This window comes from Petaurus breviceps, unplaced genomic scaffold (genome assembly GCF_028583685.1).
Source record: "Petaurus breviceps papuanus isolate PSGF00001 unplaced genomic scaffold, PetGlider_PUasm1.0 90897, whole genome shotgun sequence".
NCBI lineage: Eukaryota > Metazoa > Chordata > Mammalia > Diprotodontia > Petauridae > Petaurus > Petaurus breviceps.
In genome coordinates this window covers 12,642,146-12,669,095 of record NW_027187374.1, presented here as the reverse complement: position 1 = coordinate 12,669,095, position 26,950 = coordinate 12,642,146, and the positions used below count along the sequence as shown (strand labels likewise).

At 35.9% G+C, this 26,950-nt stretch overlaps 1 protein-coding gene across 1 annotated transcript in view; it reads right to left on the bottom strand.

Annotated features, from left to right (window-relative positions):
- The window catches only part of KCNJ6 (potassium inwardly rectifying channel subfamily J member 6), a 254,528-nt gene that overhangs the window by 194,468 nt on the left and 33,110 nt on the right, over positions 1 to 26,950 (bottom strand). The window contains exon 2 of the mRNA XM_069075019.1: positions 2,112 to 2,163. Within this exon, the coding sequence (XP_068931120.1) occupies positions 2,112 to 2,145 (34 nt within the window). The 5' untranslated portion in view covers positions 2,146 to 2,163. The remainder of the gene's footprint in view (positions 1 to 2,111; positions 2,164 to 26,950) is intronic.

The following is a 26,950-nucleotide window of genomic DNA, read 5'->3' as shown; positions in this document are numbered from 1 at the left end:
GATAAACATGAAGACTTTAAACAGATATGGGGGAACTTCTAGGAAGTGATTTAGAGTAAAAAAAGAAACAGATTCAAGATAATGGCAAAACCTCTGACTACAAACTGGACTTTGGGTGAGGAAGACTTGCTGCCAAGTTCTCCCTCTGATACTGTATGATGGTGAACGAACTACTTAACTTCTCTGTGCCTTAGTTGTCTCATCAGTAAAGATAGAATAATAACAACTGCAGTACCTACCTTAAAGAGTTGCTGTGAGGATCAAATGAAATAATATATGTAAAACACTTCGCAAATATTAATGTATAACATTAATATAAATGACTATTACTATTAAAACAACATCTGTTACCACATTTTAAATCCAGAATAATACAGGGAAGAAAAAGAATTCAGATGAACTCAGAGAACAAACAGGATTTTTTTTCATCATTACATTATTAACATTAATATGCTCATTTAAAAATTGACTGTACATAATGGAGGTTATGCTTTCATATACCATCAAGTTTATTGTGATTATTATCTTTGTTTATTAGAGTATTTTGTTGATAGTTACTATGTTTAGAATAAAATTTTTATAATGCCTGAAAAAATATTCACAAAAAAACAGTGCCCATATTCAAAACATTTTTTTAAAAATCTTTAAAAAAATTATCTCTCTTGCAGGTGTGTTTTCATACTTTTAGGCTTCAACAGTTTTTTATATGCAGTATCATTTATCTCTTCTCTTTTCCCCAAATGTGTCTTACATTTAAAAACAAAATATGAGCTTCGAGATCATTAAAACTTCTAGACATTTGTATGTCTGTAATGGTAATGTAATTTGAGGAGGCCAGGAGCTCAGGAGCCCTCCCCCCAGGATAAGGCGATTCTGAATTTTTGAACCAGCTGTAGAAGACTGAGGAAGCATGATCAGGATGCAGGGGCTTTGTTTGTGGCTTGGTTGAGCCTTGAATTCTTGGGAGCAGAATTGTGAAGGATTTGAGATGGATTGGACCCTGGAAACTTCAGTGTGGAGCAGGACCTACCCAGAGAGCTGGACAAGGAACTGGGAGCTGTCTGCCACCGAACCCAGGTGACAGTCTGGTGAATCCAAGTAGAATCTGGGACCATGGAAGGGGATCTAGGGAATCTGAGAACCAGTCCCAAGTCAAGATGAAAAGACCTCTCAGTGGGTACTGAGTAGTGATGAAATTATAGTTTACTAGTGACCTAGGGGTGGAGGGTCTATGTATTGTCTAATGATTGTACTTAGTAATTGATTGCTGAATAAGTGACTGAGTTAACTTAGTGTGCCCCATGAGTGGAAGACTGACTATTGTACTTTGAGATGATTGTTCTTTGTTTAAAACTTTGTGGCCACTATGGTGGAAACTATGTAGCCATTTTAATGATAAGCTGTTGTGAATAATATATTGTGATTTTATGTGATAAGTTGCAATATTGTGAATGCTGTACCTTGATTTTCTGTGAATGTTTTGTTTTGATTTATTATGGAATAGAGTGTTCACTATACTGTATAATCAGAACCTTAAAAGCTGTTCACAGTAGCATTCTTCTGGAAAGCTGCTTGTGCATGGTGTTACAATGTTTTGTAAGTTGGTTGTAATTCGGAGACTTCGTTTTTTACTGTCTTTTGATATGTTTGAATCACCATTTATGAATAAATATATTTTTCCTTTTGTCTCACTTCAGGCACTGCTACAGATTTCAAGTAAATATATAATGACAGAAAGCCCTGCTTCCCTTGCTGCTTGCAGAACTCCAGCTGATTCCAAGAAAGTTTTTCATTAAAGGCACTCAGTAGTCTGCTTGCTAGTGCAATGATTTAAATCAAGTAGAACCTATGTTATTTTTCCAAAGATTTGCTGAGTCATTCTTTCATTACAGGATTTTGGCCGCATAAAACTAAGTTAGAATAATATAACAGATTAATATGATACAAAACATAATAAATTTCTTTCTCCTATTAGCTTACCAGTATAGCATCTAATATGATTGGAGGGGGGTGGGAGAATTAGAGACACATTTTATAAGTAATGATAGATTTGGGAACATTTTGTGTTTTCTTTATGGGTTTAAGGTTAAATAAATGTCAAAGGTACTCACTCATGGACTCTGTCAACTTGGCCATTGTCACCATTTCTCTTTTTTGATTCACCTTAGAAAGAAAATATACATATTTAGAAACATATCTTTGATGTGAACTAATGCTATTTGAAGTATTTTCATTAAAGGTACTCCTTCCTTTTATATCTCAGTCACAATTTAATCTCCAATTACCAAGTACTTGAAAAATAAATTTAAATGGTCAGAATGAACTCTTTGTCATATCTATACTTATTTAAAACAGACCTTTGATTTAAAATTTTTTTATTTCATGGAATAAAACAAGCATTTTCATATAATGAAAAAGATAATTGCACATGAAACTGCATGTCTACTATGTACAACTTGTTATTCCTTTTAAATGTATAATAAAGTTATGTAAATTTCTTTTTTCTCTCTCCCCCACCCTAGAGATGGCTACCATTATACACACACACACACACACACACACACACACACACACACACACACACGTAAAATCATTCTATGTATATTTCTTTTCATCCATTCTTTCTCTGGATGCAAATAGCATCTTCTTTCATATGTCCTTTGTTGTTAATTTGGGGTACTCATTGCTTGTAGGAATCTGTATTTGATTATGTTGACTAAAATACAAATAATCTTTGAATGCACATATATATATACACATACATAAATATATGCAGTAAATTAATGTTGTATATGTGCATACATATATAAATGTATGTGTATATATATATATATGTATATATATATATAGTCAATAAGCATTATTAAATGTCTGCTAAATGCCAGGCACTGTTAAGCACTTGGGATACAAATATGAAAAAGTAAAGGCAGTTCTTGCCTTCAAGGAGCTTAGAATCTAATAGGAGTAGACAAAATACAAAAAGCTGAAAAAAGTGGGGAGGTGGGAAGGGCAAAAGTACCTGACAAATGGATATGATTGGAGAAATAAGTCAGAGAAATCCTTAAGTAGTAAAGACAGGTGAGAAATAAGGAGATGTTTGAGATAAGCTTTTATATATGTGTGTGATTATAATAGGATATTTGTTTGAATAGAATATAATAGAATATCTCATCAGATATGTAATGTCCATTGCCAATCTTGTACTAAACTGTTTTCTGGCAGAAGTTTTGAATCTTTTATTTTATTTTACTTTAAGCAATTGGGATTAAGTAACTTGCTGAAGGTTACACGGCCACTTGTTTCTGGGTGTGGTGCTAAGTATGTGAGCCCGGATTCAATCCCCAGGTCATCCCGACACTGGGGCTGGTGCTCTTACTCGCTGTGCTACCTGGCCGCCCCCTTTTGAATCTTTTAAATAAAAAGTTACTCTGTTTTTCTTTTTCTCTTATTTTTGTTTTTCCTTCTTATTTTCTTCATGTTTCTCAAGGGCATCACATTTATTGAGATTATAGTAATTTTCATTTGGGGTAATGTACATTTTGTTACAATTAGACCATAGGTTGTAACTTAATGAGTTTGAGAATTATTGTATTGCATTTCCTATTTGTCCTAATCAGGTGCCATTTAGGGAAGATGCTGAACATGTTAGTTGTCTCTACTTTTGAAGGTGAATGCCTGTCCACACTTCTTTGGATTTCTGAGAGCATTCAGGCATTATTTGAAAATTTAAATGAACTAGGTAAACACTGAAGGCTCCATGTGTTTTTAGATGTTGATGCCATTTCTGTGGAGTTGTATATATGCCCTTATGGGAAGAAACCCCTCACAACTATGAATAACTCATATGTAACAGAACTACTACCTTTTACAATAGCAAGATGCTCAGTGGCTTGCAATTTATCATGCATCCATCTTCTTCCCTACACTCTCACAACTATCACTCTAGTTCAGATCCTCTCATTTATTAGACTATTGTTATAAACAGCTGGATACCCAGTTTCCAGTCTCTTTCCTCTACAACCAATCCTCCACAAAGTTGCAAAATAATCTTTCTAACATCAGTATGACCATGTCAATCTTTTGATCAAGTGCCTTCACTTGCTCTCTATTTGTCTCAAGAATAAAATACAAAGTGCTTAGCCTGTCATTTAAAACCTTTCACAATATGGTTAATGCACCAGTTGATGGGCATCCACTTAATTTCCAGTCCTTAGCCTCCACAAAGAGAGCTATTATAATGTTTTTTTTTAAGAACACATAGGTTATTTTCCTTTTTCCTTGAACACATTGGGAAAGAGGCCTAATAGTGCTATTGCTGGGAGAAAAGGTATACACAGTTTTATAACTCTTTGGGCAAAATTCTAGATTGCTCTCCAAAATGGTTAGATCAGTTCAAAACTTCACCAACAGTGTACTAGTCCCAATTTTTCTACATCCCCACCAACATTTGTCCTTTGCTTTTCGGTCATATTAGCCAATGTGAGGTATAAGGTGGTACCTCAGAGTTATTCTAATTTGCATCTTTTTAATCATTAGTGAGTTAGAGCATTTTTTCATATGACTATAGAGCTCTGTGTACATTTATTTTAAATGGAGTATCTCTTACTATCTATTCTTGCAGGGCTTTTTTGTGATATATAGAAATGATGATTTTGTTTTAACTAACTTTTTAGTTGGATGTCTGGAATTTTCTAAGTATATCATCTGCAAAAAGAGATAATTTTATTAACTTATTTCCCATTCTAATACTTTAATTTTTTTCTTCTCTTATTACCATTGCTAATATTTCTAATACAATATTAAATATTTGTGGTAATTGACATCCTTGTTTCATTCCTGATCTTATTGGGCAGGATTCTAGCTTATCCCCATTACAAATAATGCTTGCTGATGCTTCTTTTTGTAATATCTTTTTTTTTTTGCTTTTTTTTGGAGGGGCAATTGGGGTTAAGTGACTTGCTCAAGGTCACAACAAGTGTTAAGTGTCTGAGGCAAGATTTGAACTCAGGTCCTCATGACTCCAGGTCCAGCGCTCTATTCACTGGGCCACCTAGCTGCCGCTTGCTGATGCTTCTTATATTAGGTACATGCTTCTTATCATTTAAAGGAAAAATACACCTATACCTATTGTTTTCAAAAGTTTTTATAAAAAATATGGATGAGCATTATCTTTTGACAAAAAGCTTTTCTGCATCTACTGATATAATCACATGATTTTAGTTACTTTTGTTACTTATATAAACAATTATGTTAATAGTTTTTTTCTCATATTGAACCAGGTCTACCTTCCTGGTATAAATCCCACTTGGTCATAATATATACTCTTTATAAGATATTGTTGTAATCTTTTAGCAGTATCTTATTTAGGATTTTTGCATCCATATTCATTAGTGAAAATGGTCTATTTTTTTCTGCATTAATTCTCTTCATGGTTTACATATCAGCACCATATTTATTTTATAAAAGGAGTTTGGCGGGACTAATTGTTTGCCTATTATTCCAAAGACATTTAATATTGGAATTAATTTGGTTTTAAAATGTTTAGTAGAATTCACTTTTAAGTCTATCTGATCCTAATGTTTCTTTTTTCCTTAGGAAGCTCATTTATGACCTGTTCAATTTATTTTTCTAAAACAGACTTTTCCATTTTTTTCTTCTATTAATCTAGGCATTTTTGCAAATATTCATCCATTTCATTTAAAATGTTAAACTTATTGGCATATAATTGGGCAAAATAACTCCTAATAATTGTTTGATTTAATCTTCATTAATGGTATATTTACCTTTAAAATTTTTGATATTTAAAAAATTGAATATCCAATTCATTGGCCTGCTCTTTCTCTTTTTGTTCATGCAAGAAAAATTTTCCTCCAATTACTGCTTTTGCTGCATCCCATAGATTTTGGTATGTTGTCTCATTATTATCATTTGCTTTGATAAATTTCTTCATTGTTTCTTTGACTTGTTTTTTTAAATCCTTTCTTTAATTAATCTTAATTCATTAAGATTAGGTTAGAGGGGGGCTTCTGGGAAGATGGTAGAGTAGTTCAGAAATTTATAGGCTCTCCAAATTTCCTCAACAAACAGACAGAATATCACCACAAAATGGACATAGAACAGCAAAAATAAAGGGGTAAGGCAGTTGAGTAATCAAAGGAAAAAGAACTTGAACATAGACAGGTATGATGGTGTAAAAGAAGATCTGGGGTCATACTTGTAAAGCCAAGCATGAGCAGCTCTTCAGAGGGCTGCTGCTACGAATAGCTTTAAGGTTCTGATCACATGGTATAGTGAGCTCTCTATTTATTCAATAATAAACTAAGACAAAACAGTCACACAAACCCAAGTACAGCATTCACAATGTTATAACATAACAACTTATCGCTAAAGTGGTCACATAGTTTTCACCAAAGAGGCCATGTAGTTTTAAACAAAGGATATCATTCAGTAAGACCTTAATTCAATCATCCTTAAGGAGCTTAAGGAATACAAAGTACAAAGGGTCACATTGTCTCAATCTCTCAGTCAAAAAGTCTTCTTTCTTCTTGTTTGGAGATTAGTTCCCAATCATTCTTAACTGAATCATCCTTAAGGAGCAAGCCTTCTTAAGTGACAAGGTACAAAGGTCAAAGTTTTTCACCCCTTGTCATATTGAATTATGATCTTCTCAGTCAGCACGATGTATCCAAGGAGAGGTCTTTTCATCTTGGCTTGAGGCTGGCTCCTAAATTCTATGGCTCCTCTTCTATGGGTCCAGCTCCTGCCTGAATCTACCCAGTCTTCCATGGGTCCAGCTCCTCTTCCACTTCCACTTTGAAGTTCACAGTGTCTAGTACACCTGAAGTCCTTCACAGTTTCTGTTTCTGGGAAAGTCAAAGCTTAACAGAACCACAGTAACATTCATATACATTGTTGGCACCATCAGCAATTCACTATCTGCCTTTGAAATCAAGACAGACCCACCAACAAGGTCTGAGAACTCAACACACATTATTAGTATGGTCCCAGGACCTGAAAACCCTCCTCCAGGACTTCTGTAAACAGACTACAAGAGAATCCTCTTTCAGGGCTTCCAGTAAGGTTCCAGGGCTTCTGTACAAAGTATCACAAACAAAAATCAACACAGACAGAACAGAGAGTTCTGGCCTCCACAACTGTTCCCCTTCTCAGTTCTGCTCTCTCCCAGCTTGGGCTTCTCCTTATATATAGTCATTATCTCCTTTCTGTTCCTGTCTTTGGCAAGTTCCTCCCACTGTGGGTTTCACAAGTCCTGTTTCTTAACAAAGACTTGATATATTCAAGGGCAAGACTCAAAAGAAACTTGAACTGAAACAAGGTGCTAAATAATTAAATAGCTGAAATAAGGCCCTAAGTACTTCTTTGCTTGCCATTACAATAGTCAGAAGAAGATAGGTTAAAAAAGCCACTGCTATCCCAAAAGAATGTCCAGAAGCCCAACAACAACAACAACAAAAAGTTCTTGGAAAAACTTAAAAAGTAATTTAAAAATAAAATAATTGACTTTGAAAAAAAATTAGGAAAAGTAATCCATGCAAATTAAGAAAAGAAAACTAATTAATTGGAAAAATAGATCTAAAATCTTTTTTTGTTGCTTTTTGGAGGGGGGAAGGCAGGGCAATTGGGGTTAAGTGACTTACCTAAAGTCACACGGCTAGCGAGTGTTAAGTGTCTGAGGCCATATTTGAACTCAGGTCTTCCTGACTCCAGGGCTGATGCTCTATCCACTGTGCCACCTAGCTGTCCCTAGATCTAAAATCTTAAGGAAGAAAATAATTCCTTGAAAACCAGAACTGGGCAAGAGGAATCAAATGACATTATAAGAAACTGAGAAATAATAAAACTAGAAAAACTAAAAGAGAATCTGCAACATTTCATTATAAAAACAACTGTTCTGGAAAACAGATAGAGGAGAGATAATATAAGAATTGTTAGACTACCTGAAAGTTATGATAAAAATAATTTATACAATATTACAATAAATTATTAAGGAAAATTTTCCTGAAGTTCAAGAAGAAGAGGATAAAGCAGAAATAGAAAAAAAATCTACCACTCACCACATTATATTTCAAAGAGCAAAAGAGCTGGGATTGTGACCAAGAATAATTTGCCCAGGAAAGTTTTGTATACTCCTCAATGAAAAAAAAGTAATTCAACAAACTGAAAAATTTTCAGGCATTTGTGACAAAAAGACCAGAACTCAATGGAAACTTTGATATAAAAGATCTAGAAGAAATATAAGGAAAACATTAAAGACTAAAATTATAAGGTACTCATCAAGGTCAAACTCTTTATTTTTTATATATGGAAATATCATCAGTATTCTTAAGACTTTAATAATTACTAGGGTAGTATGAAAGAAAGTTTGGGGCTGAGTTGTTTAGGGTGGGGGTGATTCTCTAAAAAAATGGGTAGAAAAAGGTAAAAAGGAGCAATTATCTGATAAAAAAAATAGGCTGTGAAAAGAAGAAATGATACAGAGGAAGCAAATGGGGGTGAAAGGTTGGTAATGTTGGAATCTTACTCTCATGAGATCTGTGTTGAAGAGGAAACAATGTGTACATCTGAAAGGGTGTGGACATCTTCTGGACCTGTAGCAAGGTGAGAGAATTGGGGGACATGACATGGGTGGGGGAGGGACTTATAGCAGTGTGTGTAGACTAAGATTTAGGTAGGTGGGAGAAGAGAATAAAGTATGGATTTTTAGAGGGGTGGGTAGAAAGAGCAATGGGAGAGTAGAATACAAGGTAATGGGGATAGGGTTAAAAGTAGAATATAAGGTCATGGCAATAGGGTTAAAAGAGAGACTGAAAAGACAATAGTGAGGAAAAATAAGATGGAAAGAAATTCATAAATAGTAATTATAACTTTAGATATGAATAGGATAACTCATCTATAAAATGGAAATGGATGGTAGAATGGATTAAAAATCAGAATCCAACAATATATTGTTGATCAAGAATTGGGTTTTTATAGTGAAATGTTGCAGATTATCTTCTAGTTTTATTATTTCTCAGTTTCTTATAATGTCATTTGATTCCTCCTGCTCAGTTCTGGTTTTCAAGGAATTATTTTCTTCCTTAAGATTTTAGATCTTGGGGCAGCTCAGTGGATAGAGCACCAGCCCTGGAGTAAGGAGGACTGAATTCAAATACGGCCTCAGACACTTAACACTCACTAGCTGTGTGACCTTGGGCAAGTCACTTAACCCCAATTGCCTTGCCTTCACCGCTCCAAAAAGCAATAAAAAATATTGAAGGTTGGAAGTTTGGCTTTGGTTCCAGACTAGAGGAGAGAACTGAAGATTTGGGGCAAGATCAAGAAACACATTTAAGAGATACAGAGAGAGTTACAATGGAGGGTGAGAAGAGAATTTATTATACATCTGCACATGCAAAAAGACAAGATAGCAATTATGATCTCAGACAAAGTTATGGCTAAAATTTATTTAACTACATTTTGATAAAAGGTACCATAGACAATGAACAATACCAAGGCTGAACCTGTATGCACTAAATACTACAGCATCTAAATTTTTAAAAGAAAAGTTAAATGAATTATAGGTGAAGATAATTACTAGTATTATTTTTTTGTCTGTTTTGTTTTTGCTTTTTGGAGGGCAATTGAGGTTAATTGACTCACCCAAGGTCGCATGGCTCGTTTTTGTGTTAAGTGTCTGAGGCTGGATTTGAACTCAGGTCCTCTTAAGGAAGAAAATTACACCTTAAAAATTTGAATTGGGTAAAGTAAAGCCAGAAAAATTATAAGAGATCAAGAAATAATTAAACAAAACATGAATAGTGAAAAAATAGAAGAGAAAGCAAAACATAGGAAAACCAATGGATTTGGATAATAGATCCAGAAGAGAAAACAAAAATAATCAGACTAAAAAAACTAAATAGAGATTAAACAACCAAATTTTAAAGAATGAGTGGGTTATAGAACAAATTATAGAAACAATAATTTCATTAAGGAGAATGACAATGAGACAACATATTGAAACCTATGGGATATAGTAAAAACTGTGATCAAAGGAAAATTTATATCTTTATATGCTTATATCAATAAATTAGGAAAAGAGAAGATTAATCAATTGGGTATATAATTAAAAGAACTAGAAAAAGAACAAACTAAAAATTCTCAATTGAACTCTAAATTAAAAATTCTAAAAATTAAAGGTGAGATTACTAAAATTGATTGTAAACCCATTGAATTAATGAAAAATATGAGTTTGTTTTATGGAAAAATAAACAATTGGTTAATTTGATTAGAAAAGAGAGAAAGCCAAGTCACTAGTATCATAAATGAAAAGGGTGAATATATCACTAAAGAAGATGAAATTTAAGCAATTATAAGGACTTAGTTTGCCCAATTATATGACAATAGACTTAACAATTCAAGTGTAATGGAAGCATATTTACAAAAATGTAAATTGCTTAGATTAGTAGAAGAGGAAATAGAAAACCTAAATAGACCTATTTTAGAGAAGGAAATTGAACAAGTCATACATGAGCTTCTAAGAAAAAAGCAACAGGACTGAATGGATTTACAGTTGAATTCTATCAAACATTTAAACATCAACTAATTTCAATATTAAATAAATTATTTGGAGTAAGGAAAAGGAGTCCCAACAAACTACTTTTATGAAACAACTCCAATACTGATGCCTAAAATAGGAAGAGTAAAAACAGAGAAAGAAAATTATAGAGTAATTTCATTAATGAATATAGATATAAAAATCCTAAAGAAAATACTGCTAAATGATTATAACAATGTATGACAAAGATTATGCATTATAATCAGGTGTGATTTATACCAGGAATGAAGGGATGTTTTAACATAAGAAAAACTATTAACATAATAGATAATATCAATAATAAAAGCAAAATAAAGAGATATTATTATATCAACAGATACAGAAAAAGCTTTTGAGGTGGAGCCAAGATAGTGGAGTAAAGGCATAGACTTGCCTGAGCTCTCCCCAAACCACTCCAAATACCTTTAAAAAATGATTCTAAACAAATTCTAGAGTAGCATAACCCACAAAAAGCCAAAATGAAACAAATTTCCAGCACAAGACAACTTGGAAGGTCTGTAGGAAAGGGCTCTTACATCAGAGTGAGAGGAGTACAGTCCAGCACAGGTTGTACCAACACAGCCCTGGCACTAGCAAACCAAGAGCAGGCCTTGGGAGATACTGAATCAGTAGAAGCAGCTCAGTGGCAGAAGCTGCTTCCAGAGTTCTCAGCCCACCAAGAGTAAGGGAGTTGAACAACTGATCAGAAGGAGATTACAGAGGTCTTTTTGCTGACATTGAGGCAGGACTCTGTTGCTTTGCCCATACTCAGATCTGAGTCACAGTTCTTTGTGGCACTCCCAGGCTGAAGAACTTGTGACCACACTAGAGCTTGTGGCCACGAGAGAGCAGGGACCCTTATCAGAGTTCATTAGGCAGAAAAGAGTGCTTATGGTCATTCACAGACCACAGCACAGGTCAGAAAAATAGTGAACACTTCTCCTTAAATCATACCACATTGGAAGATCTGAAAACTTACAGGTCCCTACAAGTATCTTTGAAAACATCTGAACAAAATCCTTGAAGCACTGGAAAATGTACTCTCCACCCTGGAAACAGAGCCCTATTTTAACGAAGAGTTAAAAGTCAATTAACAGGCTGGGAAAATGAGCAAACAATGGAAATTTAAAAACCCCTCTGACCATAGAAAGTTACTATGGTGAAATGGCAAACCAAAATACATCCTCAGAAGGATGAAGCCACCAAAGTCAAAAGCCTCCAACAAAAATATGAATTTGACTCAGGTCATGGAAGAGCTCAAAAAGGATTTTGAAAATCAAATAAGAGAGGTAGAAGAAAAATTGGGAAGAGAAATGAAAGTGATGTAAGAAAATCATGAAAAATAAGAACACAGTTTGGTAAAGGAGACACAAAAAATACTGAAGAAAATAACACCTTGAAAAACAGACTAGGTCAAATGGTAAAAGAAATCCAAAAAGCCAATGAGGAGAAGAATGCCTTAAAAACAGAATTAGACAAATGGAAAAGGAGGTCCAAAAGTTCACTAAAGAAAATAATTCCTTAAAAATTAGAATGGAGGAAATAGAAACCAATGACTTTATGAGAAATCAAGAAAGATTAAAAAAACAAAGGGATTAAAAATAGAAGATAATGTGAAACATCTTAATCGAAAAACAACTGACCTAGAAAATAGATCCAGGAGAGATAATTTGAAAATTGTTGCACTACCTGAAAGCCAAGATCAAAAAAAGAGCCTAGACATCATCTTTCAAGAAATTATCAAGGAAACCTGCCCTGATATTCTGCAATCAAAGGGTAAAATAGAAATTGATAGAATCCACTATTCAATTCCTAAAAGAAATCCCCAAATGAAAACTGCTAGGAATATTATAGCCAAATTCCAGTGCTTCCAAGTCAAGGAGAAAATATTGCAAGCAACCAGAAAGAAACAATTCAAGTACTGTGGAGCCATAGTCAGGATAACACAAGATTGAGCATTTTCTACATTAAAGGATCATAGAGTTTGGAATATGATATTCCACAGTGCAAAGGAGTTAGGATTACAATCAAGAATCACCTACCCAGAAAATTGAGTATAATCCTTCAGGGGAAAAAATGGATACTCAGTGAGATATAGGACTTTGAAGCATTCTTGATGGAAAGACCAGAGCTGAACAAAAAATTTGACTTTTAAATACCAGACTCAAGAGAAGCATAAAAAAGTAAACAGGAAAGGGAAATCATAACGGTTTTTAATGAGGTTAATCTATTTACATTCTTACATGGGAAGATGATATTTGCAACTCATAAGACCTTTGTCATTATTAGGGGAGTCAGAAGGAGTATATATAGACAGAGGGCACAGGTGTCACTTGAATATGAAGGGACAATATCTAAAAAATAAAATTAAAGTGTGAGAAAGAGGAATACAATGGGAGAGAGGGAAAGGGAGAGGTAGAATAGAGTAAATTATCTCATATTAGAGATGCAAGAAAGAGCTTATACAGTGGAGGAGAATATGGGGAGAGATTAAGGGGAGTGAGTGAACCTTACTCTCATCAAAATTGACTCAAAGAGGGAATACATATACACTCAATTGAGTATAGAAATCTATCTTATCCTATAGGAAAGTAGGAGGCGAAGGGGACCAGAGAAGGGGCCAGGGCAGATTGGCAGAGGAGGCAGTCAGAAGCAAAGCACTTTTGAGGAGGGACAGGGAAAAAGGAGAGTGAGAACAGAGTAAATGAAGGGGGGACAGGATGGAGGGAAATATAGCTAGCAATAATAACTGAAAAAAATTTCGAAGGAAGTTTCTCTGTTATAGCCTTCATTTCTCAAACACATAGAGAACTGAGTCAAATTCATAAAAATAAGAGCCATTACCCAATTGATAAATCATCAAAAGATATGATCAGTCTTCAGATGAAGCTATTGATTCAAAATTCAAATAAAAAGAAACCTGATGTCTTACTTCATACCTATTATATTGGCTAATAGGTCTAAAAGTGTAAATGAAAAATGTTGGAGGGGATGTGGGAAAAATGTGACATAAATGTACTGCTGGTGGAGCTGTGAATTGATTCAACCACTCTGTAGAGCAATTTGGAACTATACCCAAAGTGCTATAAAATCATGCATACCATAGCAATACCACTACTAGGTATATATATCTCAAAAGATAATAAAAAAAGGAAAAGGACCTATGTGTACAAAAATATTTACAGGAACTCATTTGGGGGGCCAAAGAATTAGAAATTGAGGGGATGCCCATCAATTGAAGAATGGCTGAGCAAACTGTGGTATGTGATTATGATAGAATACTACTGTACTGTAAGAAATGATCAGCAGGATGCTCTCAGAAAAACCTGGACAGATTTGCATGGGCTGATGCAAAGTGATATGTGCTATGTATGAAGCAGCAGAAGTATTGTAAGATGATCAGCTGTGAATAACTCAGCTATTCTTGAAAGATCCAAGACAATTCTGTAGGACTTATAATGAAAAATGCTATCCATTCCCAGAGAATGAACTGCTGGTATCTGAATACAGATTGAAGCATACTTTTTTTAAACTTTATTTTTCTTGATTTTTTGTCTATGTTTTCTTTTACAATATGACTATTATGTATATGTTTTGTATGATTACACATGTATAACCCATATCCAATTGTTTGTATTTTCAATGGGGGTGAGGAGGGAGGGAGATAATTTGAAATTCAGAGTTTTTCAAGTGAATGTTAAAATTTGTTTTTACATATAACTGGGGAAAATACTAAATAAATAAAAATAACAAAAACTTTTGATAAATTACACTTGAAAGTATAAGTAGAAATTAATTTTCTTTAAATTGATAAAAGTATTCATCTAAAACCATCAGCAAGCATTATTTGTAATGGAATAAGCTAGAAGCCTTCCCAGTAAGATCAGCTGTGAAACAAGGATGCCCACTGTCACCAATACTATTCAACATTGTATTGGAAATCCTAGCAATAGCAGTAAGAGAATAAAAAGAAATAGAAGAAATCAGAATAGGGAATGAGGCAATAAAACTATGTCTTTTTGCAGGTGATATGATGATATACTTGGAAAATCCCAACAGTCAACTAAAAAGTTGGCTGAAACAACAGTTTTAGCAAAGAAGCAGGATATAAAGTAAATCTTTATAAATCATCAGGATCTCCTATATATCACAAACAAAAGCCTGCAATAAGAGATAGTAAGTGATACCTCATTTAAGATAACTCCAGACAATATAAAATACCTGGGAGTATACCTGCCAAAACAAAGCCAGAAAGTATATAAACAAAGCTATAACAACTTTTTATGCAAATAAAGTCAGATGTAAATAACTGAGGAAAAATAAATTGTTCATGGGTGGGCAGGGTCAATATAATAAAAAAGACATTTCAACCTAAAGTAATTCATATATTCAATGCCATCTCAATTAAATTACTAAAAATCATTTCACTGATATTAGAAAAAAATAATAAAAATTATTTGAAAGGATGAAAAATCAAGACTATCAAAGGAACTATTGAAAAAATATATGAAGGAAGGAGGTTTAGCAGCATCAGATTTTATATTTCAAGGCTGTAATTATCAAAATTACCTGGTACTGGCTAGGAAACAAAAAAGCAGATCAATGGAACAGAGTAGACATACACTTTATGGCAGAAAATAAATATAGTGACCTTGGTGTCAAGAATTAAGATTTTGGGATACGGATTCATTATATAACAAAAACTGTTGGGAAAACTGGAAAGCAGCATGTCAGAAACTGGGCATAGAACAATATCATGAACCATTTTCCAAAATAAGGTCAAAATGGAAACATGACCTATATATAAAGAGAGATAATTTATTTTTTAAATTACTTTTTATTATTTTTTCCCCTACCCACAGCCCCAAAATATCAGTTCCACAGGATATCCCCTCCTCCAATCTGCTGTCTCCCATATTTTCTCCCATACCCCTTTCGACTTTTCCAGTAGGGCATGGTGGATCTCTATGCCCCAGTGCCTGTATAGCTTATTTCCCAATTACATGTAAAATAGTATTAATGATAGAGTATATATATATATATATATATATATATATATATATATAAACATTTGATTTTGATACTTTGAATTCCAGATTCATTCCCTTTCTCCCTTGTCACTCACCCTTACTGGGAAGATAAGCAGTTCAGTATAGGTAGTACATGTGTGCTTAATGCAAAACAATAACATAGTAGATATGTTGCAAAAGACTGACTATATTTCCCTCCCTCCTATCCCACCTCCCACTTATTCTATTCTCTACTTTGATCCCATCCCTTTTCAAAAGTGGGTGCTTCCAACTTCACTTCCCCCCAGACTGCCCTCCTTTCCATCATCCCCCCTCTCATCTCCTTTCCCCCTACTCTCCTGTAGGGTGAGATACTCTATTTAGTGTGTATGTCATTCCCTTCCCAAGCCAAATTCAATGGGAATAAGGTTTACCCATTCCCTTTTGCCTTCCTATTATTCTCCTCCATTGTAACCATTTTCCCTTGCCTCTTCTATATGAGATAGTTTACCCCATTCTGTCTCTCCCCATCTCCTCTCATTATATTCCTCTTTCATCTCTTAATTTCACCTTTTAAGTATCATCCCTTCCTGTTAAATTGGTCCTGTGCCCTCTATCTATGTATGCCTGTAAACATATATACACACAATCACATATGTATTCATATGCCAATATACCCTCATATATAGACATATATATATATATATATATTTTTTTTTTTTATTCCCTTCAACTATTTTCATACTGAGAAAAGTTTCATAAGGTACAATTATTGGGGCGGCCAGGGAACACAGCGAGTAAGAGCACTGGCTCCAGTGTTAAGAAGACCTGGAGATTGAATCCTGGGCTCAGACACTTAGCACCCACCCAGAAACACCTGGCCATGTAACATTGAGCAAGTTACTTAACCCCAATTGCTTAGGGGTGGCCAGGTGGCTCAGTGAGTAAGAGCACCGGCTCCAAGTGTCGGGATGACCTGGATCAAATCTGGGCTCAGATACTCTGAATGTCAAATTTTCTATTCAACTCTGGTTTTTTCAGCAAGAATGCTTGAAAGCCCTCTATTCCACTGAATGACCATATTTCTCCCTGAAACATGATACTCAGTTTTGCTGGGTAGGTGATTCTTGGCTTTAATCCCAGCTCCTTCGACCTCTGGAATATCATATTCCAAGCCCTTCGATCCCTCAGTGTAGAAGCTGCCAGATCCTGAGTTATCCTGATTGTGGTTCCACAATATTCAAATTGTTTCTTCCTGTCTGCTTGTAATATTGTCTCCTTAATCTGGGAATTCCAGAACCTGGCTATAATATTCTTAGGAGTTTTCTTTTGGGGGTCTTTTTCAGGAGGCGATCGGTGGATTCTTTCAACCTCTATTTTGCCCTCTGGTTCTAAAACATCAGGGCAGTTTTCTTTGAGAACTTCCTGGAGGATGATTTCTAGGTTCTTACTTTGATCATGGCTTTCAGGTAGTCCAATAATTTTTCAATTATCTCTCCTGAATCTATTTTCCAGGTCAGTGGTTTTTCCCATGAGATATTTCACATTGCCTTCTATTCTTTCATTTGTTTGGATCTGTTTAACAGCATCTTGATTTCTCATAAAGTCATTAGCTTCCATTTGCTCCAATCTAATTCTGAAGCCATGATTCTCCTCAGTGAGCTTTTGAGATTCTTTTTCCATCTGGCAAATTTGGCTTTTGAAGGCATTCTTCTCCTCATTGCCTTTTTGAGTCTCCTTTGCCATTTGAGTTAGTCTATTTTTTAAGGTGTTATTTTCCTCAGTCAGGCTGTTGACTCTCATTTCATAATTTTCTTGCATCATTCTCATTTCTCTTCCCAATTTTTCCTCCACTTCTCTTATCTGCTTCTTAAGGTCCTCTATGGCCTGTAACCAGCTCATATTTTCCTTTGAAGCTTTTGGTGTAGGAGTTCTGACTTCACTGTCTTCCTCCTCTTCCATGCTTTGCTCCTTTTTGTCCCCAAAATAGGAGTCTAATGTTGGAATCTTATGTCTGCTTTGTTTCCTTTGCCTGGTCATGTCGCCCCTCAGTCACCTGACCCCTGGGGTATTTGCCACAGTAGGACTCTGCCACCAGACAGGGGAGCTTTCTTCCCAAACGCTGGGGTTTTCTCAGCTGCTGGAGGTATTAGATGGGTGCTCTCTCTGAGGCCTCCATATGCTCTGGCAAGCTGGACACACACCCCAGGACTTCCACCATAGACAGCAATCAAAGTCCAAGCAGGTTAAAGCAAGAGCGATTACCCCTCAGACTGGTGCTTGGTCCCCCTACACTCTGCAGGCCAGGAGCTGAAGGTGCCATGTGGCACTGGCTGGCTGTGCTGGGCATCTCAGCAGCTTCTCTCCCCTGGGGGGGGGGGCAAAAGCCATGCACTCCCACTTACTGGGTCCCAAAATCCAGACTACCCTGATTTCTCACTTTGTCCTTTGCATCTATGTGTTGATAATTCTGGAAAGGACCACAGCTGCTGCTGATCTGGAGTGTCTCAGGCTGGTGACTGCTCAGACATGCCCTGGGGTAAAACCTCTGGTTCACTGGGGCCTGGGCTAGGCTCCCAGAGCGCTGTGCTTGCCAATTCCTGCTGGCCTGCCGGGCTGTCCTCAGCAGGAGATTAGCTTCTCTGTGTCATTTTATGGGTTCTGCAGCTCCAAAGTTTGTTCAGAGTCCCCTTTTTACATTGATTGGGGAAGGTGGAAGCTGGAGCTGCTCAGAGGTCCTGCTTCTACTCTGCCATCTTGACTCCATCCCTCCCCTCCCCCCCAAAGAGAGATATCAAAAGAAGATTTGAAGAACATAGAATATATTATTTATTATTTATCCAACTAAGGGATAGTGAACAATTTGTTCACTATCAAGAAATAGACAAGAAATAGAGAACAGAGTTAGGTGTAAAAAGGATAATTTCAATTATATTAAATTAAAAAGTTTTTTTTCTTTACAAATAAAATAAATGTAGCCAAGATCAGAAGGCAAGCAGAAAATGGGCAAAATTTTTGTAGACAGTCTTTCAGATAAATGTCTTGTATCTCAAATATATAAGGAAATTTGTCAATTCTATAACAATATGAGTCATTTTCCAACTGATAGTCAAAGGATAGTAACAGGCAGTTTTCTGATAGAGAATCAAAGCTAAGTTTAGTGATATAAAAGTGCTCTCAATCATTATTGATTAGAGAGAACTGCAAATTAAAACAACCTTGACATATCATTTTACACTTATCAGATTGGCTAAAATGATTGAAGGGGAAAGTGACAAATATTGGAGAGGATGTGGAAAAATTGAGACATTAATTCATTGTTGAGGGAATTGTGAACTGATCCTTTTGGAGAGCAATCTGGAATTATGCCCAAAGAGTTATTCAACTGCCTAGTAATACCGGTATTAGGTCTATTTCCAAAGATGATTAGGGGAAAAAGGAAAGAACTTATATGTTCTAAAATATTTATAGCAGTTTTCTTTGCTGTGGCAAAGAATTTGAAATTGTGGGGATGCTCATCACTTGGGGAGTGGCTCAACAAGTTGTATATTATCATGATGAAATACTACTGTGCTATAAGAAATTATAAGCTCAATGATTTTAGAAAAACATAGTCTTGCATGAAATAACGAAGAGGCAAATGAGCAGACCCAAGAGAACATTGTACACAGTAACAGTAATATTGTATTAAGAACAACTTTGATCAACTAAGTCATTTTGAGTACTATAAATACTCAAATTAAATACAAAGAGCATATAAAGGACAATACTATCTGCATCCAGAGAAAGAACTGATGAATATAAGTATGTACAGAATGATTTTTACATATACACACCCACACCCACATCCACATTTGTGTCTAATGACAGCTATCTCTAAGGTGGCAGGGGGAGAAAAAGGGAAAAAAAGAAATCTCTTTTACATATTATTACATACTTAAAAAGACTAGCAAGTTGTACATAATCTTTTTTAAACTATACTTTGTTATGGAAATGTTTGATTTATTCCATAAATTAAAAATTCAATAAATTTTTAAAAAGATTATATTTTTCTCTAATTAATTTTTATCTGGGTTTCCATGGTCCCTTATTAAATTTAATTTTTATTGTGTTATGATCTTAAAAGGATGAGCAGGATGCACACAGAAATACCTGGAAGGATTATATGAGCTGATGCAAAGTGAAATGCACTTTGTACAAAGTAAGAGCAATATTGTAAGATAAGTAATTGTGAATGACTTAGCTATTCTCAGCAAAACAATGATTCAGAACAACTCTGAAGGACTTATGATGAAAAATACTATCCATCCCCAGAGAAAGAACTGATGGTGTTTGAATACAGATTGAAGGATACTATAGCAGTTTGCTTTATTTTTCTTGAGGAGTTTTTTTCTTGTCTATGTTTTCTTTCACAACATGACTGTTATGGATATGTTTTGAATGACACCACTTGTATGTATATTGAATTACTTGTCTTCTTAATGTGGGTGGGGTGGGGGTGAAGAGGGATGAAGGAAATTTGACACTCAAAATTTTAAAAAAATATATTAAAATTGTTATTTTTATATATAGCTGGGAAAAATAAAATACTAAGGAAATAAAATGATGCATTTAATATTTTTTGCATTTAATTACAAAATTTTTATGACCTGATATATGGTTAATTTTTACAAACATACCATTTACCATAGAGAAAAAAAAAACTATATTCCTTTCAATTCCAATTCTATTCTTTTCAGGTATTCAGCATATTTAATATAAGATTTATTTATCTCATGGGGGCAGCTAGGTGGTGCAGTGAGTAAAGCGTTGGCCCCGGAGTCAGGAGGACCTGAGTTCGGTTCCAGCCCCAGACACTTAACACCCACACACACACACAAAAAAAACCTAGCCGTGTAACCTTGGGCAAGTTACTTAACCCCAATTGCCCTCCAAAAGGTAAAAAAAAAAAGATTTATTTATCTCATTAATTTCTTTCTTATCTACATTTTGGTTACATTTATCTAGTTCTGAGAAGGGTACATTGAAGTCTACCACTATTAAATCTATCTTTTTCAACCTGTAATTCATTTAGTTTTTTTTTTTTTAATTTGGATGCTATAGCATTTGGTGCATATAGGTTTAGCATTTATTACTTCATTATCTATGGTATTTTTTATGATAATGTAATTTCCCTGTTTAACTCAAAATTAAATCTATTTTGGCTTTAAATTTGTCTGATATCATGGTTGCTACCCCTGGTTTTTTTTTGTATCAGTTAAAACATAATAAATTCTACTCCAGTCTTTCATTTTTATTCTGTGTATCTCTCATATTTTAAAATGTGCAAGGAATATATTATTGGATTCTGGTTTTGAATCCATTCTGCTACCCAATTTTATTTTTCTGGGTGAGTTCATCCCATTCACATTCAAAGTTATAATTATTAGTTGTTTATTGCCCTCCATCCTATTTTTCCTCACTGTTTATTCTTTTCTCCTCTTTTTTTACTTTATTCTTCCTCTGACATCTAATTTACTTCTGACCACTGCCTCCCTAATCCTCACCCCTTCTAAGAATCCTTCCATATCCTCTCCTTTTGTCCTCCTATTCTTTAATCTATCCACATTTCTAAGAGTTCCTCCTTTATCCTCTCCCCTTACTCTCCTGTGTTTTGATCTGCATGCTCTTCTCTATCAGTGGCTACCTGAAAGAAATCCCAAGATGAAAACTCACAAGAATACCTTAGAAAAGTTTTGAAGCTCCTTTGTGAAGGAGAAAATACAACAAACAACTATAAAGAAACGATTTAAATACTATGGAGCTACAGTCAGAGTAACACATGATTTAGCAGCTTCTATCTTAAAAAGAAACTGAAGGTATGAAACATGATATTCCAAAGAGCTAGGGAGCTGGGTTTGCAATCAAGAATAACCTAAATGTAATGCTGCAAAGGAAAAATGGATATTTAATGAATTAAAGGACTTACTGATATTCAGGAGGAAAAGACCAGAACTGAATGGAAAATTTGACCAACAAGAATCAAGAGGAATATAAAAAGGTAAACACAAAAGACTAATTATAAGGGATTTAGTAAGTTCAAACTGTTTACTTCTTATATGGGAAAATGATATTTGTAACTAGGGTAGTTTGAAAGAGTATATACATAAATAGAAGGTTTGGGGTTAAGGTGAGCATGATAGAATAATCTTAAAAAATAAAGTTGGCTAGGAAGGGATGATTATCTCATATAAACAAGGCATACAGTGAAGAACTGTTACAGTGAAGGGCAGAGTGTCTTTTTATCACTTTTTTCTGACTTCTGTGTGAGTTCTTTGTAAGATAGTTTGGCATTTGAACCATGTGGCCAGCCCACTGGAGTTGTCCTCTCTGCAATAGAGTTTGAATGCTTAGTAGTTCAGCTTGATAAAGTACCTCAGTGTCTGGTACCTTCAGAATCTTTCTAAGACAATTCAAATGGAAGTGATTCAGCTTTCTGGCATGGCACTGTTAGGCTGTCTAGATTTCATAGGCATACAACCATGAAGTCAGCACAACAGCTCTGTAGACCTTCAGTTTGGTAGGCAGTCTAATACCTCTTTTCTCTAATTTTCCTTTAGAAATTCCCAAACACTGAGTTATGGCAATTCATGCACCAACCTCATCATCTATGTGTACATCCCTAGAAAGTATACTGATAAGGTAAATAAACTTATCTACTGCATTCAGAATTTCTCCATTTACTGTAACTGATTTTCCATGATGGGTGGTGTGGTGCTAGCTGATGGGGAACCTTTGTTTCCTTGGTGTTAATTGTTAGACCAAAATTAGTACAAGTGGCAGAGAATTAATCCATATTTTTTTGCAGCTCAGTCTCATATTGAATGCACAATTGCACACCAAATCTCCCTCCATTTTACTCTTGGCTTATAAGCTTTTCAAGTTAAATAATTTACTATTAGTGCAAGTAGCTAAAATGCTGTTTTCATCCTTGTTGAAGGTTGTCCAAGAACATCACTGAAAATATCATTCTAAAAAGCATGGGAGCAAGCACAAAGCCCTGATTCACTTCATTGGTGACTGGGAAAGCATAGAGAGCAATATGCACTACCCAGAATCTGTGCAAGCATGCCATCATGAAACTGACACACAATAATGATGAACTTCTCTGGGCAACCAAATTGTGCCAAGATTTTCCACAAGGTCTCATGACTGCAGCACTGAAGGTCTTGGTGAGACTGAAGAACGTTCTTTATAGGACTCTGTTCTGCTCCTGGCTTTTTTCCCTGGAATTGTCAGGGAGTAAACACCATATCAGTCATTCCTCATCCCTTTCTGAAGCCACAATGGCTCAAGTAGATGGCCATCTTCCAGGTGAAGGACCATCTCATTAAGAAGGATTCTGGGGGCAGCTAGGTGGTGCAGTAAATAGAGCACTGGCCCTGGAGTCAGGAAGACCTGAGTTCAAATCCAGCCTCAGACATTTGATACTTACTAGCTGTGTGATCTTGGGCAATTACTTAACTCCTATTGCTTTGCCTTTCCCCCTCAAAAAAAGGACTCTGGCAAGAATCTTGCCAGTAATGAGTAAGAGACAGTACTATGATTGTCACAGGATAACCTATTTCCTTTTCCTTTATAGAGATGGACAATGGAGGCATCCTTGAACTCTTGGGGGACAATCTCCTCTTGCCATATGAACTGGAAAATTTCTGTAAGTTTTTATATATGTAGTATACCCCCTGCCTTTTAAATATCAGCTGGAATAGAATCAGCACCAGGCTCTTTGCCACATAAGAGAAGCCTAATGGCATCTAAAACCCCTTCTTCAGGTTTACTGGCAGAGGGATTGACTTCTACTTGAGGTACATGGTCAATGGTTTCAGCACTGATGGATTGCAGTCTGTTGAGAACACTATGGAAATGTTCAGACCATCTCTCCAGGGTCATGTCTTTATAATTAATCAATGTGGCTCCATCAACACTGAGCTGAGATGCACTATAGGTCTTTGGCCCATAAATAGCATCATATTTAGGGGTGTCATAAAACTGCTTTGGATTGTTACTATCAGTGTAAAACTGGATTTCATCTGCCTTCTGACTGTGACAATAATTCTGTATCTTTATAAACTTTGTTTGCACTTTACTTTCAATGGAGTTAAACTCTAGCTTCTTAAAGATGGATGAACTATCCTGCTGGTAAATTCTGTGGAGTTCACATTTTTCATTTAGCAGCTTCTAAATTTCCCTATCAATTTCATGAAACCAATATTGATGTTTTTTAGTGTTCTTTTTTTTTAAGCAATCGGGACTAAATAACTTGCTCAAGGTTACACGGCCAGTTATTTTTGTGTGGGTGCAGAGTATCTGAGGCCGGAACCGATCCCAGGTCTCCCGACGCTGTGGCTGGCACTCTTATTCACTGTGCCACCTAGCCGCCCCTAAATAATTGGGGTTAAGTAACTTGCTCAAGGTTACACGGCCAGTTATTTTTGTGTGGGTGCCGAGTATCTGAGACTGGAACCGATCCTAGGTTCCTGACTCTGGGCCTGGCACTCTTACTCACTGAGCCACCTGGCCACCCCTGTTTTTGAGTGTTCTAGTCCAGATGAGTGAATGCAGTGTTGTATACTAAATCTCTGAAAGCTGCCCGCTCCTTTTCTGCTCCACTGTTGTAAACTGTGTGTTGGTTCAGCTTTCTCTCCAAAGTAGCAACAAATTGTTTTTGCTCAATGGAGTACTCTAATGTTTTGACAGTAAGTCTTCAGGTCTTGTCTTAGCACCCAGCTTTTGTTGAATGTGAATGTTTAGCTTGGAGAGGATAAGTCTATGATCAGTCCAGCATTCTGTGACACATCATCATCTTCACTCTCACATCCTGTCTGTCTCTTCTTACAATGAAATAATCAATTAAATGTCAATGTTTACTGCAGGGATGCATTCACAAAGTTTTATTGCATTGAGGTAAATGGAAGATAGTGTTGGTGAAGAGAGGTCATGAGTTGTAGTCTTCAGTAGTAATTGACCAACATTGTTGCTTTTTCTAGCTCCTTTCCTCCCAGGACTCCCTGTCATGTCTGATAGTCTGTGCTTAGTCTGGCATTAAAGTCACCTAGAATTGTTAGATTGTCCTCTTTCAGCATATTGATGATGAGGGCTTCCAGGTCTTTATAAAATTTTTCTTTGACCTCATCAGGGTTCATCATAGTGGAATATAACAGCAAACACTCTAGCATACCCAGGATGGCTGCTAGCACAGGTTCTTTGATCTGCTTTTCTAAAGTTAAAAGGGGTTAACAATCTCACTTTAATCATAGTTAGTTTAGGGGGAAAAGTCAGTACCTTGAACTTCAGAAAATACAAACAGAAATTACAAGCAGACAAAAAATACAGACAGAGAAAATAACACAATTCAACACACTAACAGAAAGGGTTTCTAGTTGTCTGACTATTACATACATACATCGTGAATTACCAGAGAGAGAAGCACCAGCATCTGGATTGTCAAAGTCAGGGGGTCTCAATGGTTACCCAGAGTCTCATCTGACCAATTCACACAATGCTTTCCATAAGTGAGCCCAAAACCAAAACCTTATGTCAGGGTATACATACATACATACATATATACAAAGTAACAAAAGATGGGGGCTTTCCTGAAAAACAAGCCTCCCATAAGCAAGCTTCTCTTGTTGGGTTCCAAGTGAGGCCCATTAAGGGGCAGGGAATATCTTCAAATTCCCTAGGCCTATTAAGGGGCAAGGAAGATCTTCAAATTCCCTTACCATTACATGGGAGAATACACACTGATGATAGTGGCATGGTGCTTTCCTGTAAGTCCAATTACATTGTCATGAGCCTGTCATTCACTCCTTTTCAGAGGTATACAACTTATTGACTAAATTAGTAATAATTACAAAACCCATGTCAGCTTCATGGGATTCCCAATCTTTGTGGCCACTCCAGAAAAATGGGTATCCACTACCAATTTCAGTAAGCTGTCCTACATTTGCCAGTTCTGTTTTACTTAAGGTTGCTATTTGAATGTGACACATACTGAGTTCTTTCGTAATCAAGACTTATTCATCTTTCAGGTCTACTGAATTTCTTGTTGTCCATAAGCATGTGTACATTCCATGTACTGATGGCAAGTAGAATCATCTTTGCAGAAGTTTTTGTGCATTTGTGGTGTGTTTTGACCTCAGGGTGGGATCCCCACCTGCTGGCCAGGATTGGATGAAGTAGATAATTTTTAGGACACCCTTACTCATGCTAGGAGGTGAGCAGTGTGGTCCTTAAAAAGGGATGCTCAGACATACAGGGGGCTGTTTAATCCTATTGCTGCTTCAGTTCAGTGAGAAGATGACCCTATGGACTGGGATACTTGTGTGCAAGGTTGTGACTACAGCTCCCAGTTTATTTGCACCTGCTGCTTCATCATTGCCTGTTGTCACAGGACTTTGAGGTAGGTAAAAGTAGAAAAATAGGTGATACTTTTGACTCGTGCATAAATTAGATTTAAGTGAGACACAATTGCATGAAATTGTTGGCCTCATTCTCTCTTCCAGAGTCATCAAAATGCAGTGACAAGACAAAAGCCAAGATAATTGGTAATGGCTTGGGATGCAGTGGATGATCTATGCATCTTCAATGTCTAGCCAAACTCTAAGTGCTACACAACACCTGCTTCAGCTGCCTTTGTGGCCATTGGAACAAATTGTTCTCATCCACCCATTACACCAGGGGAAGTCTCTACATGCTTGGGGTAGACACCCTCCCCCCCCAAATTCAGCAATGGATTTGAAAACCCTAGGTAACCCTCAACCTGGTTTAGACTATCTACCAAAATAGTTTACTGGAGTGTGGCCACTGAATATGATACATCTTCTTGGAGTCACAGGTGAGAGTTGGGTGAATCAGGTAGACAGCAAATATGGCAAGTGACCCTGAAAAAAGGCTTGGTATCCCTCACATCACAGGCACTAGTCTTTCCTGAACACCCCTACACCCTAATTTTATCATTATTATGGCAGTGCATTATGGAAAATTCTATACAGATTTTATATTCTACATAAAGGGCTCAGGAGTGAGTTGATTATATTGGGATGATATAAAAAATGAATGGATGAGAAAGAGGAATGCCATGAGAGATTGGGAAAGGAAGAGAAAAAATGAGGGAAATTATTTCATATAGGAGATACATGGAAGGAAGAGCTTTTACAGCAGAGCAGAAAATGATGGCAGTGGTGGTAGGCAATATTTGAATCTTATGCATATTTAAATTGTTTAAAAGAAAGGAAATGCACATACACATTATCTATCTATCTATCTATCTATCTATCTATCTATCTATCTATCTATCTATCTATCT